The following is a 22,253-nucleotide window of genomic DNA, read 5'->3' as shown; positions in this document are numbered from 1 at the left end:
TTAATGTGGGAGTGAAGGAGGGAACTTCTGTGTCCTACCTACAATCTCAACATGAAGCCTCTCTCCTTCTTCCTCTCTTACTAGTCTAATACCAAAATAATAGTGGTCTGAAAAATGCCGCCACAGTTCACAAACCAGAGCTAAGATATCTCTGTCTCTCTCTCATCTGAAATTACTAAATTTTATACTTTCTAGATAATCTCTAATGCACATCTCTCCTGTTACTTATCCTTCAAGACTGATCACACCCATGTTTTCCCTGAAGACTTGAATTGCTTAGAATTTTACTCTGACCTCTGATTTTAAACTCTCTGAGCATCAATCAGTATTACCTTGCAAACACTTCCTTTTTCTTTTTTGCCTACTTGTTTCCCTAACTAAATCATGTCTAAATAATTCTCAGGTCTTGCTAGTTCCTCTCTTTTAAATATTTCTTGTTCCTTTCTTGTACTCCTTCAAATAAATATCTGTTGAATGAATGGGTAAAGCTTCAAATATTGTCTACTTTAAAAAAAGATCTTAAAAAAAAAAAAAAAGGTCTTATAAATATTTCTTAATTTTTTAAACTTGTTTTGGGGACAAGTGTTTTTTTTGTTTTGTTTTGTTTTGTTTTTTAATGTGCTTGCATTTATATATTTATTTATTTATGGCCATGCCCCGCAGCATGTGGGATCTTAGTTCCCTGACCAGGGATCAAACCTGCACCCCCTGCAGTGGAAGCGTGGTATCCTAACCACCGGACCACCAGGGAATTCCCAATATTTCTTAATTGACTGTATTGATTTTTAATCTCTTGCACTAACTAGCTCTTTGATGTTGAATAAAATTCTCCATCACCCTGTGCATCGGTTTTCTCCTCTATAAAAAGGTGTCTATTAATAGTACCTATCTCATCCAGTTGTTCTGGGTATGTAATAAACTAATATTTAGAACACACTTAAAGCACAATATAGTACACTGTAAGGGGTCCATAAATGTTAGCCTTTATTATCTCATATCAGTTTGCTTTTGTAAAGAACTTATAAATGTGTATAAGTGTTTCCTCCCATTCTCAAATATCATCTCTATGTAGTCTTATGTTAAGGGGGAAAGTAGAATTTGAAGAATATCTTTAAACATCTTATCCAGTTATATACACTATAGCCTCAACTTACGTTGGTTCATTTTTTTTTTTAAATTAATTAATTAATTAATTTATGGCTGTGTTAGGTCTTCATTTCTGTGCGAGGGCTTTCTCTAGTTGTGGCAAGCGGGGGCCACTCTTCATCGCGGTGCGCGGGCCTCTCACCATCGCGGCCTCTCTTGTTGCGGAGCACAGGCTCCAGACACGCAGGCTCAGCAATTACGGCTCACGGGCCCAGCTGCTCCGTGGCATGTGGGATCTTCCCAGACCAGGGCTCGAACCCATGTCCCCTGCATTGGCAGGCAGACTCTCAACCACTGCGCCACCAGGGAAGCCCACGTTGGTTCATTTTTGATAGCTATGAACTAAGATATTAAAAAAAAAATTCTCAAAACTCTAATTCCTTAGGCTTCATAATCAATCCCGATTTAGAACCTATATCACCTAGGCAAATGGTTACTTTATTTTATACTTGCTGGATATATCTAAAAATGTCAAATTAATATTAACATTTGCAAAAAACCTTAATATATATATATAAGTTCATGAAGTATTAAGATGTTGTCTTTACTTTTTGAAGGTTTGTGAAGGAAATAAATGTATTTTATTACAAAAAATATTTTGAAAAGTTACCTACTGAGAATATTTTATCTATTTTTTTTTTTGATAAACAGTTTTATGGACCCATGTAACTTCTTAATTTTAAATAATTAGCATTGAATCATTGCACATATAACGCCCCCCCCACCCCGCCCCAAATAGTTTTGAATAGTTTCTTTCACATTTCTGTTTTCCCTTTTTCTGTGTTTTTATTACTATGGCTAGGCAGAAATCCAAGGATACTTAAGCAGAACTATTTAGTTCTACTTGAGTCGAAATTCAATTGCAATTCCATGAATAAGACTTTTTGGCTCAAAGCATTGCCCTAATATCTAGCCCTTATGTTGCAGATTTCCCAAGAGAGTTAAGTCACATAGAAAACTAAGAAGTAAATAACTTGAGTCTGGGGACACGTGCCTCACATTATACCTACCATTTAAACATAGGTTATATATTTTTCAAAATCAAATAAAAAATATTCTAAAAGTATTTAACCACAAGTACTAGCACTTAATGTTAGAAAGCTCTGCGTGAAGTGCCTAAGAGAGAGGGGATTGTTCTGATAAAGAGGCTGTACATTTTCAAAGTCTTAATTTAGCTTATAGACAGAAGAAAACCCATTTTCTTCCAGACTCACAGCTGTGAAGTGATCAGATTTCTAAAATGGGGCACGTTCTTCTATATTACACAGGGTTGCATTGATAACAATGTAATCTGAGCTTTGCTGATAGTTGCTGCAGGAAACATTGAAGTTGAATAATATTTTTCAATTTTAGGTCCAACTTTAGAATTCAGGAACCATTATTCTTAAACTACCCAAAAATGGAAAGTGTCTTGAAGACAGGTTTCTTTAGATGATATAATAACCAGATTGCCAACTGATTACATTTTAAAGGATGTTATTCTATTCGTGTGACAAGATTTCTCACATCTCCTTAGCAATTCAGCCTTCATCGGCATCAGGACCCTGGGGGAGGATATTATGAGAAGGTTTTTTTGTGATATAAGCTCAAGTCAAAGAAAGTGAAGGAGTTTCAGTGCACCATGGCCTAGTGCTTTGGGAAAGCCCGATGGCATGCCTCTTTACCACTATTCTGTGGTGTCTGGATCGCGTGTCTCTTTGAATCAGATTTGCTTTGTACTCCTATCTTTCCTCATTTAAATTGATTTTGCATGTTGAATTTTCTTTAATTAACCTCTATTTATTATTAGAACAACCGGTACACAAAATAGCCAATTCCTTGTTTTGATCACACAGTTTCAAGTGATGTATTCTGTTTTTGTCAGGTGTTATTTTCATTAAATGAGCTCCTAGATTTCTTGGGACGCTCTATAACTTGGATCTCTGTGGTGCTGTTAATATCTTCTGCTATGTTTGCGCATGTGTGTCCACAGGTTGTTATGAGGTTTATACCTGAGCAATATGTTCTAGGTACCCTGTTAACACCGTATGCCGATGCAAGGCACAGGTTGCATTTCAGTTATGCTTATACTCTGTTCTAGAAAGTATGATGAAGTTTGTAATATTTCCATCACCACAATCACCTATCTTCTGAGATTTTCCTCATGTTAAAATGGAAGAAGTGTCTCTGTTACTTTCAGTGGAAATCCTTATATTTGTGCTCTGGAACCCAGTCTGTTCACCTTCTCATGAATTTTCTTTTTTTAGATATTCCCCCTTTTTTTCTTTTTTTTTTTTTGGCTGCACCACATGGCATGTGGGATCTCAGTTCCCCGACCAGGGATCGAACCCCCACCCCCGCATTGGAAGTGTGGAATCTTAACCACTGGATTGCCAGGGAAGTCCCCTTTTTTTCCTCCCTCTTTCAAAATTATTATTTTCTTCAGCAAAGACAGTGACTAATATTTCCCATATCAGAAAAACATTAATTTGTTGAACCCACTTCTCTGATGACATAAGGCGCCATTTTTCTCATCTTTCCTTCAGGTACTGTTATCTGATAAAGTCTCAGGACTCATGAACTTCCTATATTCACATTCAATATACTTTTGAGTCCACTACAGTAAAACTTCCATCCTTTCATATTTTATTGCAACTACTCTTTTCAAATTAACCAATGGTGTCCATCCTGTCAAATCCAATTCAGCCTTTACTAACCTCACTCAACTTAATAAAATTTACCTCAGCTGTCCACTTAGAACACTCCTTTCTTGATTTCTATGCCTCCTCTCCCTCCCAGCTTTCCTTCTCCCCTGGGCTGTTCCTCTCCTTTTGCTGGTACCTTCTCCTATTCAGATGATGGACTGCTTTAGACTCAAAAGATTGGGTGCTGTACTGCTCAATCTTTCCCTTCCTTTTCTCTTACAATTCTCTCCCAGATGAGATTGTTCCCATTACTTTACATTTAGGCTGATCTATCTCAAATTTATATTTCCTGTTCATTCAGAAAGTACGCTTGAACTCCACACCCATTTCTAATTTTCTTCTTTTTATTCCATATGTTTATGTTAATTGACATCTAAGATATAACATGTCAAAATCATTGACTTCTCCCAAACTCTTTTTCTCCCAAAGGGAATCTTTCCCCTAACTTTTTATCCAGCTCCATGAATGGGCTTATTAATTACGTGCTAGATCAAATATACAGATACAACACAAAAATTGAGTCATTTGTAATTTCTTCTTTTTACCAATGCCACTATAACAAAAAGCTTTACAGGTTGTAGTCAATATATAGCACTATTTTATACACTTCATTTTCTTCTAATTTTTCCATTTTTTCCCATGATGACATCATTTCTTTTCTGAATTGTTTTTAACATTCTACAATCCAAGATTCAAAGCAGCCACTGTCATTTCTCCAGAATGTAAATAGATCCATTATTTCCTTTGTTAAAAATGTTTTCCCATTGATTTTGTAAAAAATTTAAAACTCTTAACCATGTGCTATATAGGACTTGCTCGTCCTATGCCCTAGCCCTCCACTTCATTCATTCTGCCAGCTACATTGAAACACCTATCTGTTTTTAAACCAAGTCAAGCTCTTTCTTTAATTTGGATCTTTGCACTTTAGTTCCCCATATTCAAGTATTCTGCCCCTTGCACTTCTCACATAATAGTTCATCTTTTTTTCTTCAGGTGTAGATGAAATGTCACTTAAGCTAAGATTAATGATGAGGGAAGAAGTATTAGAGGTTTGAGGAGGAAAAAAAAAACTCATTAAGTTGTTTTAGGAATAGTTTGGAACATTTCTAGAACATATGATGATTGTTGACTGTATTATTTATTCACATTTATGTTAATTAACCATTGCTGAATAATGTAAAACCCCAAAACTCAGGGTATAGAAAAAAGTCATGTATAACCATGGTGTATGTGTCTGTGAGTTAGCTGAGGATCAGCTGAACTAGGCTGGCTTCTCTTTGCCAAGTCTGCTTATCTCCAGGGCATTCATTCCTACATTTGCTCATTTACTAGGTAGCTCTACTCTAGGATGGGAAGCTGACAGTTCTGCCCTTGGGGCTCATCTTTCTTCTGGGAACCAGTGGACTAGCCCTGGAATGTGCTTCTTATGGTAGTGGCAGAGCATAAGAGGAAACATTTAAAGTCTCATGAAATCTAGACCCAAATGTGGAACAGAACACCATCACTTTCAACTCATTCTATTGTCAAAGTAAGCTGGAGGCCAAACCTAATAGAAGAGAGCCCTACAAAATTACATGAACTAGTGAGGGAAGAAGATTTGTGGCTAAGGATGCAAACTACTTCCTGTTTATTTTCTCATTCTTTGACTAAACACGGTGCTAGGTGATGGAGACACAACGGTCATTAATTAAAATGTTTTGTTTTTCATTTTGTATTTATCTTCAAACCTCAGCCATGATGAAATTCCAAGATAAATTAATCTTTAACATCTGTTATCCTAAAAACATTGTACATATAGCAATGAGAAGTTTCATTAAAGGTTTAATTTTTTTCCCAGTGTACTCTGGTCTTCACAGAGGCAGTTTTCTTAATCCTTCCCTTATTAATTACTGTGTTTTTGCTATCTACTACCTACTATTCTATTCATGGAGTTTAGTGTTATGTTTTTTAACTTTTTGAATTAGTAATTGAATTAAACCTTAATTAAAGACTGACAGAAAAATAATTGATATCATTTCTATGCAAATATAAAACAGGTGGGCAAATCTTAAGGGCCAAATATGGGAAGTAAAAATACACATTTCAATATTTGAGTATATTAGATTTAATACCTCCCTTGGTTCAGTTTTCTTTTCTTCATTATAGCATCAAGTAAAAGAGTAACCAATTTTTTTTTTTTTTCTCTAGATACTTTATCGACTACAATGCTGAAGATGACAGGTTTTTCAACATTGATGCCAACACTGGAACCATTAAGACTACCAAGGTTCTTGATAGAGAAGAAACTCCATGGTACAACATCACAGTTGCTGCTTCAGAAAATGGTAAATTTCTTTACATTATGTACCATAGGAAAGATGTCACTTATACATGAAGATTTATGCTGAGACTTTCTCTGGAGCAGGGCTTTCATGATTTCTATTTTTTATGCCATGATCTAGCAGAGTACATAGCATGAAGTAGGTACAATTACTCATTGTCAGATGCAGTGAATAAAGCTTATACCTTTTTCTTTACTTTAATCCCCACATAGTGGTGGAAAATTGGCATCACAGAACACTTAGTCTGCATCGCTGAGTCAAAATATTTGGTTATCTTCTTAATTGTGAGACTTGCTTTGTCATGTGCTTATGCCTTACTTAAGTAGAAGAAGAATACTTCATATACAGTGGAGCAGTTTAGGAAAATAAAGAGAAGAAATGAAAATCTAACATTTTGCTTGAATAATTTTATCAATATAACAACCTTCTTCAAGCTTCAATTAACACTTAGAAATTTTATAGCAAAAGAATAGCTCTTGGAATTTCAACAAGCAGGTCTAAGTTCTTTTCAAGAGACATACATGATATACAACTGAGGAAGGCCATTGTTCCATCCTCATCCAGAACATTGCATTGTGCTAAACACCTAAGTTTTTTTAAAAAAGCATAAATATCAACAATTATCTCTGAGTTCAAAAAGATGTACATAACTGTCTTCAAATGAAATTAGAATAAAACTTTAGGAAAATGGACTACTGTCAAGAAAATGAAGTCTTTCTTTAAATGTTGAGAAATAAATGAAAGGTACAAATTGCCCCAAGTTTAGTATTATATATACTATACTAAAATTTAGTATAGTATACCCAGCTTACATATACATTTTAAAAGATTCCAACATGCTCATGAGTGAACTATAAATATTAAAATTTAGGAATACTTCATGTTAGAAAATAAAGCTATGTAAAATGAAATTATGCTCTCTCTTTCTTTTGCCCTCAGAAAGTATAAGAAATTTTTAAAATATTAAAACTTCATTTAGAAATAATTTACATACCATACCATTCACCTTTCTAAGGTGTATAGTTTAATGAGTTTTAGTAAATTCAGAGCTGTGCATCAATCACCACAATCAATTTTAGAATATGTTCATTACTTCAAAAAGAAATCCTGTCCCCCTTAGTCATCACCCTCTACCCCCCTTCCCCATGCCTCAACCCAAGAAGCGACTAATCTAGTTTCTGTTTCTGTAGATGTCTTAGTCTGTTTAGGCTGCTATAACAAAATATCATAAACTGAGTGCTTTAAACAGCAAACATTTTTTTCTCACAGTTCTGGAGGCTGGAAATCCGAGATCAAGGGGCCAACAGATTTGGTGTCTGGTGAGAACCCACTTCCTGGTTCATAGATGGCTGTCTCCTAGTGGTGTACTCACATGGTAGCAAGGGCAAGGAATCTCTCCGGAGTCTCTTTTATAAGGGTGCTAATCTCACTCATGAGTGGTCCACTCTGAATTTTGGGGAGACATAAACATTCAGTCTATAGCAATAGATTTGCCTTTTATTGGTATTTCATATAAAATAATCAATAACACATGGTCCTTTGTGACTGGCTTATTTCACTTAGCATGATATTTTCAAAGTTCATTTACATTGTAGCATGTATTAGTATTTCCTTCTTTCTTATTGCTAAAAAAGATTCCATTATATGGATATACTACATTTTATTTATCCATTCATCACTTGATAGATGTTTGGGTTGCTTCCACTTTTTGCCTCATTTGAAGAATGCTGTTAAGAGCATTAATATGAATGTTTCTGTGTGGATGAGTTTTCATTTCTTTGGGGTATATACCTAGGAGTGGGATTGCGGGGTCATAAAGAAACTATATTTAAAATTTTGATGAACGGCCAGACTGTTTTCCCAAGTGGCTAAATTTTACATTCACAACAACTCGATATGGGGGTTCCGATTACTCTATATTATTACCAGTATTTATTATTACATACTGACTATAACCATTCTAGTGGATGTGGGCTGATAGCTCATTGTGGTTTATGCTCTTTTATAACGTCCTTTATCACAAATCAGTAATTAAACTACTCCAGTCTTTTCTATTCCACCTGAATTTTTCATGTTTTGCATCAGAAAAATCAACTCAAGTGGTTTCCATTTAGATATTTTTTCAGCACAGTATTTCCCTTTGAAAATTAGCATTTTCAAAGGGAAATACTGTGCTGAAAAATTACTTTTAAATGAGTGTTATAAAGAATACATGAGTGGGTTCATTTGTTATCATCCTGGTTAATTTTCATTTTCAAAATAACCAGACTAGGTCTAGATTTGCATGGTCTTAGTCACCCAAGGACAATAAAATAACTGTCAAATGATAAAGGCTCGTTTAAAATTAGTTTTACAATAAAAGAATAAATGGATTGATATACTGAAGTAGATGTGATGGAGACATTGAAAAGTTTCCAAAAATATTGTGTAGTTCTTCTTGAGAACAGGTTCCATGTACAGAAGAAGGAAGGGAAGAATCCCTGGAGAGAATGATATTTGCTTGTCAGGAAAAATAGGGACTTATTTTAAAATAACATCAAGTTCAACTCCAGAGGTATTTTGATCGGAAGCCATACTTTAGGTCGCTTCTAAATCTCACCTCAGCCCAAATAATATTTATGTCAAGTAGAAGCTCATTTATAAATATACATGAGTTCAAGTATATCATGAAAATTATATTATTTGTAATCATTATTAAAGGAAACGTTCATTTTTACTGAAGTAAATTCTTAAATATGTACTGACTACGTTCTTTTTTTTTTTTTTTACCATCTGCTAGTATTTCATATGGGAAATGAGTTAATACACATCTACTAAGTAAAACAGTACAGTAAAGAGTAACATCCTGAATTTTATAGATGGTAGTAAAGAAGCCTTAGAGACTCCTCAATGAGCACTTCTAAAATATAATTTAATCCTAATCATAAACAGGTATGTAGAAAGAATGAGCACTAATTAAGATTTTATAGCCATATTGGGAGACTGTGTCTGGAAAAGCTCACATTCACTTACTGATTGCTTGGCCTAAGTGCCTATTAAATGGAGTTGGGAGCCCTTCCGCGTACAATTGTTTGTAAGCATTTACTTTAACATGAGCCATGTCATCAAAGTATTTTCTATTTTGGATACTTTTTCAACAGGATCTTTTTAAAGGCTTTATTTTTTTTAGTGCAGTTTTAGGTTCATAGCAAAATTGAGAGGAATGGACAGAGACTTGCCATATATTCTCTGCACCTGCACATGCTTAGCTTTCTCTGCTATCAACATTCCCCCATCAGAGTGATACATTTGTTACAATTGATGAACCTACATTGACACGTCATAATCAACCAAAGTTTATAGTTTAATTTGGGGTTAACTCCTTATTCTATGGCTTTGGATAAATGTATAATGGCATAAACCCATCAATATAATATCATACAGAGTAATTTGAATGCACTAAAATATCTTCTGTGATCCACCTGTTCATGTCTCCCCATCCCTGCCCCTGGTTACCACTGATCTTTTTTATTGGCTCCATAGTTTTACCTTTTCCAGAATGTCATGTAGTTGAAATCATACAGTATGTAGCCTTTCATGTTGGCTTCTTTCACTTAGTAATATGGATTGAAGGTTCCTCCATGTCTTTTTATGTCTTGATAGCTCATTTCTTTTTGTACTCAATAATATTCCATTGTCAGCATGTACCAGAGGTTTATCCATTCATCGTCTGAAGATGAATTCATCTTGGTTGTTTCCAAGTTTTGGCAATGATGAAATAAAGCTGCTATAAACATCCATGTGTAGGTTTTTGTACGGCCAGAAATTTTCAGCTCCTTCGGTAAATACAAAATGTGCAATCCTTGGATCATATGGTAAGAGTATGTTTAGTTTTATAAGAAATTGACAAAATGTCTTATGAAGCAGCTGTGTCATTTTGGATAGCCACCAGATATGAATGAATAAGAATTCCCATTGCTCCACATCCTAACCAGCATTTGGTATTGTCAGTCTTCCCTGGATTTGGGCCACTCATAGATATGTAGTAGTATCTTGCTTTAATTTGCACTTTCCTGATGACGTATATGTGAAGCATGTTTTCATATACTTATTTGCCATGTGTATGTTTTCTTTGGTGAAGTATCTATTAAGGTCTTTGGCCCATTTTTTAATCAGATTGTTTGTTTTCTTAACGTTTAATTTTGACTCCTTTGCATGTTTTGTGTAACTAATTTATTAGATGTGTCTTTTGCAAATATTTTCTCCCAGTATGTGTCTTATCTTCTCATTCTATTGACATTGTCTTTCAAGAGCAGAAATGGGATCTTGTAAAACCTTAATGTAACAGTTTTGAGGTGACTGTTGTTCTATGGAATTAAAATTAGAAGTTAATGTTTTAAAATACTTGTTTAGCCTACCTAAGGGTTAAGAGAAGAGAAATTTTCCTTCTCTGGGCAGATGAAGCAATGCACCAGGATTTAAGAGAAAATAAGAGCAAAGCACCTCTGTGCAAAAGAAAACAAAAACAAAATATTGGTCCTTCCTTCAGGTGAACAGGCCTCCTGCTAGAGGACCAGTGTGAAAGCTGAGGGTGTCACAGCTGAAGTGGGCATCCTTTGAGCATTCAGGTGGGGCTCAGATGCAATGCAGCTGTTAATTACATGATGTTTGGCTCTGCCTTTTTTCATCCTGTGGTTCTAGGTCAAAGTGATTATTCAGCTGCCCAGTCATGCAGGAAAGGCAGGAGACGTGGGTCTGGTCTGTGATATCTTTTACTGCTGCAGCTAAACATAACTAGCAGCTATCTGCACTTGTATGCTGTGCTTTACAACCATGTCATCCTAACAAAAATTTTTGTGAAATAGAGAAAACAGATATTTTCTTATTTTATAAGAGAAAGGAAAGTGAGACTCACACAAAATATGAATCTAAATATTTTGGTTCCTAGATCTGTGCTTATTCTAATATGACCCTCTGTGGCAGCTGATGTCCATTGAACCCAAGTACTGGTCAGGTATTTTAACTGATTGAGGTTTATTCTATTATTTTAAAAATTCATTCTGAGACATAAGATTATTTTCACAATTTTAAAGAATACACTAATAATCAAATAAATTCAATATGTGTCTTTGGTCAGGGAAATAGAAAGTGGTGTCTTATTATCACATATCACAGTTCTGGTGGAAGGGTACTTTCTCAATAAATACCTGTGGAACATTTATGTTACAGGTAACAATGTAATCCATAATGGAGCTATTTGGTAATGTCTATTACTTTTCTATTAATGTGTAACAAATAATCATATGATTTCTGGAGGTCAGAAGTCCAGGAGTGTTCACCTGAGTTCTCTGCTTTAAATCTGGAAAGACTGAAATCATGTATCAGCGGGGCTGGGCTCTTATCTGAAGGCTCCAGGGAAGAATCTGATTTCACGCTCATTTTCCTTGTGGCAGAATCCACTTTCTTGAGGATGTAGGTGTGAGGGCTCCACTCTTTTCCTGGTTGTTAGCTGAGGCAGTTCCCTCCTCTTAGAAGCTGCCTGCATTCCTTTACCTCCTTCAAACAAGCAACAGTGTGTCAGATCCTTCTTATGCTTGAATCTATTTAATTTTCTCTTCTGCTACCATCTGGAGAAAGTCTCTGCTTTCAGTGCTTTTCACCCATTTGGGTCAGGCCCACCCAAATAATCTTTGTGTTTTAAGGTCACCTGATTTGGGACTTTAATTACACCTGCAAAATTCCTTCACAACAGTACCCAGATTAGTGTTTAGTTGAATAACCAAGGGACAGAAATCATGTGCTGGCACCTTTAGAATTCTACCTACCATAACCCTAAAATATCTGTAAAATTTGGGGGTATTATTTTTTTTATAGGATAATAAATATTCTTTCAAACTTATATGTCATCACTTACTTTTCCTCTTATATGACTCCTTAGTAAAATAATAGCACTAGTAGGCACTCAATAAGTAGTTCTTAATATATTTTTCAAGTGCCTAGCTCTCATCTCCCTCAATTTCCATGTTAATGTCTTAGCTCAGGATAACGTATACTTTTATTCTAAGTGCTTTTCAGAAACTGCCAATGTGTTCATCACTTCCCAATGGCTAAACCAATGAGTACTTTTCATTTCTTATCCCCCCTGATTTCTTTGTGATGTTTGACTATATTAATCATCCTCTTTCCTCTTGGAATGTTCTACTTCCTTGGCTACCATTCCAGTACTTTGGTATGGTAAACTTTATCATCTTGGTCCTAAAGTATACCTTAACTAACTCACTCAGAATATATTAATAAATGATACTTGCTAGGTAGTGTAGTATTTTAGGCACTAATGATATTGAGGGTATTATTTTGTCTTTGAGGAATTTAAGAGTCTAATGCAAAAGACAAGTTAAGCAAATAATTGCATTATGGATAATTACTGTGGTGATAAGTTTTCTTTTTTTTAATTCTTAAATTTAATTTAATTTTATTTTTTATACAGCAGGTTCTTATTAGTTATCCACTTTATACATATTAGTGTATACATGTCAATCCCAATCTCCCAATTCATCCCACCACCACGCCCCCACCCCCCGTGCCGCTTTCCCCCCTTGGTGTCCATATGTTTGTTCTCTACATCTGTGTCTCAATTTCTGCCCTGCAAACTGGTTCATCTGTACCATTATCTAGGTTCCACATATATGCGTTAATATACGATATTTGTTTTTCTCTTTCTGACTTACTTCGCTCTGTATGACAGCTTCTAAATTCATCCACATCTCTGCAAATGACCCAATTTCATTACTTTTTATGACTGAGTAATATTCCATTGTATATATGTACCACATCTTCTTTATCCATTTGTCTATTGATGGGCATTTAGGTTGCTTCCATGACCTGGCTATTGTAAATAGTGCTGTAATGAACATTGGCGTACATGTGTCTTTTTGAATTATGGCTTTCTCAGGGTATATGCCCAGGAGTGGGATTGCTGGGTCATATGGTAATTCTATTTTTAGTTTTTTAAGGAACCTCCATACTGTTCTTCATAGTGGCTGTATCAATTTACACTCCCACCAACAGTGCAAGAGGGTTCTCTTTTCTCCACACCCTCTCCAGCATTTGTTGTTTGTAGATTTTCTGATGATGCCCATTCTAATTGGTGTGAGGTAATGCCTCACTGTAGTTTTGATTTGCATTTCTCTAATAATTAGTGACGCTGGGCAGCTTTTCATGTGCTTCTTGACCATCTGTATGTCTTCTTTATAGAAATGTCTACTTATGTCTTTGGCCTATTTTTGGATTGGGTTGTTTGTTTTTTAATATTGAGCTGCATGAGCTGTTTATATATTTTGGAGATTAATCCTTTATCTGTTGATTCGTTTGCAGATATTTTCTCCCATTCTGAGGGCTGTCTTTTCATCTTGTTTGTAGTTTCCTTTGCTTTGCAAAAGCTTTTAAGTTTCATTAGGTCCCATTTGTTTATTTTTGGTTTTATTTCCATTACTCTAGGAGGTGGATCAATAAAGATCTTGCTGTGATTTATGTCAAAGAGTGTTTTTCCTGTGTTTTCCTCTAGGAGTTTTATAGTGTCTGGCCTTACATTTAGGTCTCTAATCCATTTTGAGTTTATTTTTGTGTATGGTGTTAGGGAGTGTTCTAATTTCATTCTTTTACATGTAGCTGTCCAGTTTTCCCAACACCACTTACTGAAGAGACTGTCTTTTCTCCATTGTATATCCTTGCCTCCTTTGTCATAGATTAGTTGACCATAGGTGCGTGGGTTTATCTCTGGGCTTTCTATCCTGTTCCATTGATCTATATTTCTGTTTTTGTGCCAGTACCATATAGTCTTGATTACTGTAGCTTTGTATATAGCCTGAAGTCAGGGAGTCTGAATCCTCCAGCTCTGTTTTTTTCCCTCAAGACTGCTTTGGCTATTCAGGGTCTTTTGTGTCTCCATACAAATTTTAAGATTTTTTCTTCTAGTTCTGTAAAAAATGCCATTGGTAATTTGATAGGGATTGCATTGAATCTGTAGATTGCTTTGGGTAGTATAGTCATTTTCACAATATTGATTCTTCCAATCCAAGACCATGGTATATCTCTCCATCTGTTTGTATCATCTTTAATTTCTTTCATCAGTGTCTTAGAGTTTTCTGCATACAGGTCTTTTGTCTCCCTAGGTAGGTTTATTCCTAGGTATTTTATTCTTTTTGTTGTAATGGTAAATGGGAGTGTTTCCTTAATTTCTCTTTCAGATTTTTCATCATTATTGTATAGGAATGCAAGAGATTTTGGTGCATTAATTTTGTATCCTGCAACTTTACCCAATTCATTGATTAGCTCTAGTAGTTTTCTGGGGGCATTTTTAGGATTCTCTATATATAGTATCATGTCATCTGCAAACAGTGACAGTTTTACTTCTTCTTTTCCAATTTGTATTCCTTTTATTTCTTATTCTTCTCTGATTGCCATGGCTAGGACTTCCAAAACTATGTTGAAAAATAGTGGTGAGAGTGGACATCCTTGTCTTGTTCCTCATCTTAGAGGAAATGCTTTCAGTTTTTCACCATTGAGAATGATGTTTGCTGTGGGTTTGTCATATATGGCCTTTATTATGTCGAGGTAGATTCCCTCTATGCCCACTTTCTGGAGAGTTTTTATCATAAATGGGTGTTGAATTTTGTCAAAAGCTTTTTCTGCATCTACTGAGATGATCATATGGTTTTTATTCTTCAATTTGTTAATATGGTGTATCACATTGGTTGATTTGCATATATTGAAGAATCCTTGCATCCCTGAGATAAATCCCACTTGATCATGGTGTATGATCCTTTTAATGTGTTGTTGGATTCTGTTTGCTAGTATTTCGTTGAGGATTTTTGCATCTATATTCATCAGTGATATTGGTCTGTAATTTTCTTTTCTTGTAGTATCTTTGTCTGGTTTTGGTATCAGGGTGATGGTGGCCTCATAGAATGAGTTTGGGACTGTTCCTTCCTCTGCAATTTTTTAGAGGAGTTTGAGAAGAATGGGTGTTAGCTCTTCTCTAAATGTTTGATAGAATTCACCTGTGAAGCCATCTGGTCCTGGACTTTTGTTTGTTGGAAGATTTTTAATCACAGTTTCAATTTCATTACTTGTGATTGGTCTGTTCATATTTTCTGTTTCTTCCTGGTTCAGTCTTGGAAGGTTCTGCATTTCTAAGAATTTGTCCATTTCTTCCAGGTTGTCCATTTTATTGGCATAAAGTTGCTTGTAGTAGTCTCTTAGGATGCTTTGTATTTCTGCAGTGTCTGTTGTAACTCCTTTTTCATTTCTAATTTTATTGATATGAGTCCTCTCCCTCTTTTTCTTGATGAGTCTGGCTAATGGTTTATCAAGTTTGTTTATCTTGTCAAAAAAGCAGATTTTAGTTTTATTGATCTTTGCTATTGTTTTCTTTGTTCCTATTTCATTTATTTCTGCTCTGATATTTATGATTTGTTTCCTTCTGCTAACTTTGGGTTTTGTTTGTTCTTCCTCTAGTTCCTTTAGGTGTAAGGTTAGATTTTTTATTTGAGATTTTTCTTGTTTCTTGAGGTAGGCTTGTATTGCTATAAACTTCCCTGTTAGAACTGCTTTTGCTGCATCCCATAGGTTTTGGATCATCATGTTTTCATTTTCATTTGTCTCTAGGTAGTTTTTGATTTCCTCTTTGCTTTCTTCAGTGATCTCTTGGTTATTTAGTAACGTATTGTTTAGCCTCCATGTGTTTGTGTTTTTTACGTTTTTTTCCCTGTAATTGATTTCTAATCTCATAGCTTTGTGGTCAGAAAAGATGCTTGATATGATTTCAATTTTCTTAAATTTACTGAGGCTTGATTTGTGACCCAAGATGTGATCTACCCCAGAGAATGTTCCATGCGCACTTAAGAAGAAAGTGTAATCTGCTGTATTTGGATGGAATGTCCTATAAATATCAATTAAATCTATCTGGTCTATTGTGTCAATTAAAGCTTGTGTTTCCTTATTAATTTTCTGTCTGGATGATCTGTCCATTGGTGTAAGTGAGGTGTTATAGTCCCCCACTATTATTGTGTTACTGTCGATTTCCTCTTTTATAGCTGTTAGCAGTTGCCTTATGTATTGAGGTGCTCCTACGTTGGGTGCATATATATTTATAATTGTTATATCTTCTTCTTGGATTGATCCCTTGATCATTATGTAGTGTCCTTCCTTGTCTCTTGGAACATTCTTTATTTTAAAGTCTACTTTATCTGATATGAGTATTGCTACTCCAGCTTTCTTTTGATTTCCATTTGCATGGAATATCTTTTTCCATCCCCTCACTTTCAGTCTGTATGTGTCCCTAGGTCTGAAGTGGGTCTCTTGTAGACAGCATATATATAGATCTTGTTTTTGTATCCATTCAGCAAACCTGTGTCTTTTGGTTGGAGCATTTAATCCATTCACGTTTAAGGTAATTATCGATATGTATGTTCCTATGACCATTTTCTTAATTGTTATGGGTTTGTTTTTGTAGGTCCTTTTCTCCCCTTGTGTTTCCCACTTAGAGAAGTTCCGTTAGCATTTGTTGTAGAGCTGGTTTGGTGGTGCTGAATTCTCTTAGCTTTTGCTTGTCTGTAAAGTTTTGATTTTTCCATCGAATCTGAATGAGATCATTGACAGGTAGAGTAATCTTGGTTGTAGGTTCTTCCCTTTCATCACTTTAAGTATATCATGCCACTCCCTTCTGGCTTGTAGAGTTTCTGCTGAGAAATCAGCTGTTAACCTTATGGGAGTTCCCATGTGTGTTATTTGTCATTTTTCCCTTGCTGCTTTCAATAATTTTTCTTTGTCTTTAATTTTGGCCAATTTGATTACTATGTGTCTCGATGTGTTTTTCCTTGGGTTTATCCTTTATGGGACTCTCTGTGCTTCCTGGACTTGGGTGGCTATTTCCTTTCCCATGTTAGGGAAGTTTTCAACTATAATCTCTTCAAATATTTTCTCGGGTCATTTCTCTCTTTCTTCTCCTTCTGGGACCCCTATAATGCGAATGTTGTTGTGTTTAATGTTTTCCCAGAGGTCTCTTAGGCTGTCTTCATTTCTTTTCGTTCTTTTTTCTTTATTCTGTTCCGCACCAGTAAATCCCACCATTCTGTCTTCCAGGTCACTTATCCATTCTTCTGCCTCAGTTATTGTGCTATTGATTCCTTCTAGTGTATTTTTCATTTCAGTTTTTTTATTGTTCATCTCTGTTTGTTCTTTAATTGTTCTAGGTCTTTGTTAAACATTTCTTGCATCTTCTCGCTCTTTGCCTCCATTCTTTTTCCGAGGTCCTGGATCATCTTCACTATCATTATTCTGAATTCTTTTTCTGGAAGGTTGCCTATCTCCACTTCATTTAGTTGTTTTTTCTGGGGTTTTGTCTTGTTCCTTCATCTGGTACATAGTCCTCTGCCTTTTTACTTTGTGTATCTTTCCTTGAATGTGGTTTTTGTTCCGCAGGCTGCAGGATTGTAGTTCTTCTTGCTTCTGCTGTCTGCCCTCTGGTGGATGAGGCTATCTAAGAGGCTTGTGGAAGTTTCCTGACGGGAGGGACTGGTGGTGGGTAGAGCTGGCTGTTGCTCTGGTGGGCAGAGCTCAGTAAAACTTTAATCCACTTGTCTGCTGATGGGTGGGACTGGGTTCCCTCCTTGTTGATTGTTTGGCCTGAGGCGACCCAACACTGGAGCCTCCCTGGCTCTTTGGTGGGGCTAATGGCGGACTCTGGGAAGGCTCACACCAAGGAGTACTTCCCAGAATTTCTGCTGCCAGTGTCCTTTTCCTCATGGTGAGACACAGCCACACCCCACCTCTGCGGGAGACCATCCAACACTAGCAGGTAGGTCTGGTTCAGTCTCCTATGGGGTCACTGCTCCTTCCCCTGGGTCCCAATGCGCACACTACTTTGTGTGTGCCCTCCAGGAGTGGAGTCTCTGTTTCCCCCAGTCCTGCTGAAGTCCTGTAATCAAATCCCTGTAGCCTTCAAAGTCTGATTCTCTAGGAATTCCTCCTCCCGTTGCCAGACCCCCAGGTTGGGAAGCCTGACGTGGGGCTCAGAACCATCACTCCAGTTGGTGGAGTTCTGTGGTAATAGCGTTCTCCAGTTTGTAAGTCACACACACAGCAGTTATGGGATTTGATTTTACTTGTGATTGTGCCCCTCCTACCATCTCACTGTGGCTTCTCCTTTGTCTTTGGATGTTGGATATCTTTTTTGGTGAGTTCCAGTGTCTTCCTGTCAATGATTGTTCAGCAGTTAGTTGTGATTGCAATGCTTGCGCAAGAGGGAGTTGTGGTGATACATTTTTAAGGGACTAGAGAAACATGAAAACATGGTGACTTAATCTCTGTAAGAGGACCAGTGAAGATTTCATAGAGTGGATAATTCATGGATTCAGCCTTGAGATGAATAAAGATTAGCCTGCATTCTGCTGTCAGCTGTACCTGTTTTATTCAGGGTGCTACAGAGAAACAGAACCAATAGGATTCAGAATCAATATGGTGATTCATTTTGAGGAATTGGCTTATGTTGGCTCCTGCAGTTATGGAGACTGGCAAGTCTAAAATCCTCAGATCCCATGTCCTAGGGTACATCTTAAGGCCAGAACCAGGGAGAGCCAATGCCTCGAAGGCCATCAGGCAAGAGAATTCTCTCTTATTTGAAGGAGGATCAGCCTTTGGTTCTATTCAGGTCTTCAGCTGACTGCATAAAGCCCACTCACATAATGGAGAACAATCTGCTTTACTCAGTCTCCCAATTTAAATGTTAATCTTATCTAGAGACAGCCTCACAAAAACACACAGAATAATGTTTGACCAAATATCTGGGACCCCCATGAATTAGAAACTGGTTGTGGCCCAGTGTCCTGGGTTTTATCAGGCCCTATCGGTGATTCTCATTCATTCTAAAGTTTGAAAAAACACTGACCTATGTGATTCTAATGTAAATTAAGTTTAAGAAACATTGTTTTTAATAACAATTTGATTTATGTCATAGTTCCATGTAGTGCTACTCTCATGGGCATGCACACATGCGCATGCACACACACACACACAGTCACTCACACACATACACATGTCCTGTTTTTGCCTGAGAAATAAACTTCATATATGACATATATGGTTTTTCTTGATAATATTTGGCCCTCTGTTCTCAGCTTAATCCTCTGAAAAATGTATATCACGCTTTTAGTCACAGACCTTCAAACAGGCCACGTTCTTTCAATAATTTTATAATCCTTTCATCTCTCAAAGCCCTCTTCTCATTTTCTTCTGCTTTACAAACAGCTATTTTCTTTCAAGAACTATTTCAAATGTCACAACATCTGTGAAATTTTTCTCAACTCCTCAGGCAAACTTTACAGCTCCTTCCCTTCTGTACTCTATGTGGGCCTTAGAATAACGTTCATCACTTACTAGTCTTGAATATAGCACTTATCACATTTTATTGTGGTATTTTTCACCTTTACTACATTGTGAACATCTCAAATCTAAGAATCAGGTCTATTTTGTCTTTGTTTATCAGAGTATTCCCAAATTCTTAGTAAATTTCCTGACATATAGAACTGGGTTAATAAAATTTTGTTGAATTCATGAATATTCTTTGCCCTCATTTCTCCACCCACCTTAATTACCCAACAACTTCATCATTCACTACACATTGCAATGATCACTGTATATTTCCCATTTTACCTAAAATATTCGATTTCTCCTTGTTCCATGCACTGAATGTGAGAATGTATTCTATCTGATCAATACACCGAAATGGGACTCTCTTTCATTAATTGCTTGCATGACAGTTGTACTTCCAAAGGAGTCAAAGTCGAAGAGATGCTTGTTTATTCATACTTCTAATGAGTCCAAAAGGTTCTGCTGTCTCCAGAGTTCACAGTTTAAGCAACAATAACAACAACTGCATGTTTGTGCATTGATATGAAGATTTGCCTCAGCTCCCTGTTTCATTTTTTCTCTCAGATTATATGCATAATTCAAGTCCAGAAACCAATGTGTACATGTTCTTTATTCACTGAATCTTTCTCATTTTTCCCCTTCAATTCTCATGCAAACATATTCAAAGATTAGCATCCACAAATTTCAAATTTAGTCCAATTGTTAACTGCAGGCAATGGAAATTAAATTTAGATTTTATGAACTCATTCCTTGTTGTCTTCTAATCTGAAATTAATTTTTGTTAGCAGCTGCAGCTAGCAATATAAAACCCTGTTACTGAAGAGTGGGTGGTTTTAAGTCCCTTTGGCTTCTACACATTCTTTTGTTATTGTCAGTGTGCTTATTTTGATATATAAAATTTGTCTTCCACAATGTGTTCATATTAGCAATTTCCCTCGCACACAAAAGTTCCTAATGGGCCCTTTTTCCTTAGCACACAAAGGGAATAACACACAAAGAAGCTGGCATTGCTTTAACCAATGATCAAAAGTAATACAATAAAATACTTTTCTGAAATTTTTATTTATACATGCATGGGTCAGTGTATTAGTTACCTATAGCCATATGACAGATTACTCCAAAATATCAAAAAATAATTCAATTTGGTCTAAGATTTAAAATAAATTTATTGGTTCATTTACCTGCAAATTTCTTAGGTGAATCGGGCTTCAGGCTTACTTTGATCAGGTATCTATCTCCATTTCTCTGTGATTTTTCCATTTCTGCATTTCTTTTTATCTCATATTTTGCTTTAATGTTGCTATATTATAGTAACAAGCAACTAGTACTACGTTAACTTTTAGTATATTAACAGGATGAATGCCAACTTAAGGTGGGATACACTCAACCTCATTCACACCCAGAGTGAGATAAATTGTCACTTTGGACAACCATTAAAAACATTGCTCCAATTAAGTCATTTATGAACTAACCTCCATTCACTGTCTTTAACAATAATATTTAATACACAAAATGTGCCCATAATTTAATTACTTGGTGTAGCAAAATGTATGGGATTGTCCACACTGGCTCAGGACCTTCGTGGTTCATATTTTTATCTTCACTTGCAGTCAATTCCATTCAAAACTCTTGGATTCTACACACAAGGAGGAGTTTGATCAGACAATTATAATATCTAATACATTCCATTTTTGTCATTGTTTACCCAATATGTCAATACATTGAGGGATTACTAATTGCACTATCCCAATCTCAGTATCAAATTCTAAAAGAATTAGAACACATTTGTTTATTCAAAAGAAACTCAAGTAACTCAAGCAATTACATACAGTCCTGCTAAATATGTATTTTATCGTTTTCCTCTCTCTACAATTCTTCAATACTTTTTCAAATTTCCTTACATACATCAGATAATCTTGCTTCTCTAGTGACATAAAATAAGACCGGTCAGAAAAGAGTGTCCACATTTTCCTTCTATCATATCTACCAACCTAACTAGTACTGTGGGCAATAATCCCCATAAATCTGGCTTCTGTAAAGTTACTGTGAATGAACTCTTCACGCCATGCTTATGGCCATCCTGCTATGTGTGCCCTGAATCCTGTCCTTCCTTGCTCACTCTGAGACATTGCACCAGTAATAATTTCTCCTCTTTCCTGTATTTTTTTTTCCTTATCTGGTACATAATTCCCCTGTCCTCAAAAACAGGCTTTATTTTCTATCTGAAAATAAAATCAACTCAAGCAAACAAAACCCAAAAACCTTCCTTGATGCACTGTTTCCCTCCAGATACACCTCTACTATTTCATTCCCTTGACTGAAAAACTCCTTGGAAGAATTGCCTGTATTCACAGTCTGCCTTTTCTCTTCTCTCAGGCTCTTTCAACCTCACTCTAAAGAATCTTATCTTTATTACTTCACCAAAATCACTCTTGTCCTTCATACTGCAAAATCCAAGGTATAGTTCTCATGCCTCCATTTGCTCAAAGAATTTGCAAATCTGACACAATTGACACAACTCCTTCAAGAAATAAGTTCTTTCTTTAGCTAAAGGAAACAACATTCTTATTCCTTCACCGATTCTTCTTTCTCAGCGTGCTGCTTAGTTCCTCCCAATCTCTTCATTCATTGAATTGTGGCGCCTCCCGATTTTCAGTCCTCAGACTTTTCTTGAGTTATTGCCCAAGTAATCTCA

The 22,253-nt window shown here is 36.1% G+C and overlaps 1 protein-coding gene across 4 annotated transcripts in view; it reads left to right on the top strand.

Moving 5' to 3' along the window:
• The window catches only part of CDH18 (cadherin 18), a 577,532-nt gene that overhangs the window by 503,809 nt on the left and 51,470 nt on the right, over positions 1-22,253 (top strand). For all 4 annotated transcript variants that reach the window (XM_082380804.1, XM_082380803.1, XM_082380806.1 and 1 more), the window contains exon 8: positions 6,018-6,154. In XM_082380804.1, the coding sequence (XP_082236930.1) occupies positions 6,018-6,154 (137 nt within the window). The remainder of the gene's footprint in view (positions 1-6,017; positions 6,155-22,253) is intronic.

The sequence above is a fragment of the Balaenoptera borealis genome, assembly GCF_965194805.1.
Source record: "Balaenoptera borealis genome assembly, chromosome: 2".
NCBI classification, from domain to species: domain Eukaryota; kingdom Metazoa; phylum Chordata; class Mammalia; order Artiodactyla; family Balaenopteridae; genus Balaenoptera; species Balaenoptera borealis.
This window is presented reverse-complemented; position numbering and strand designations above follow the sequence as displayed.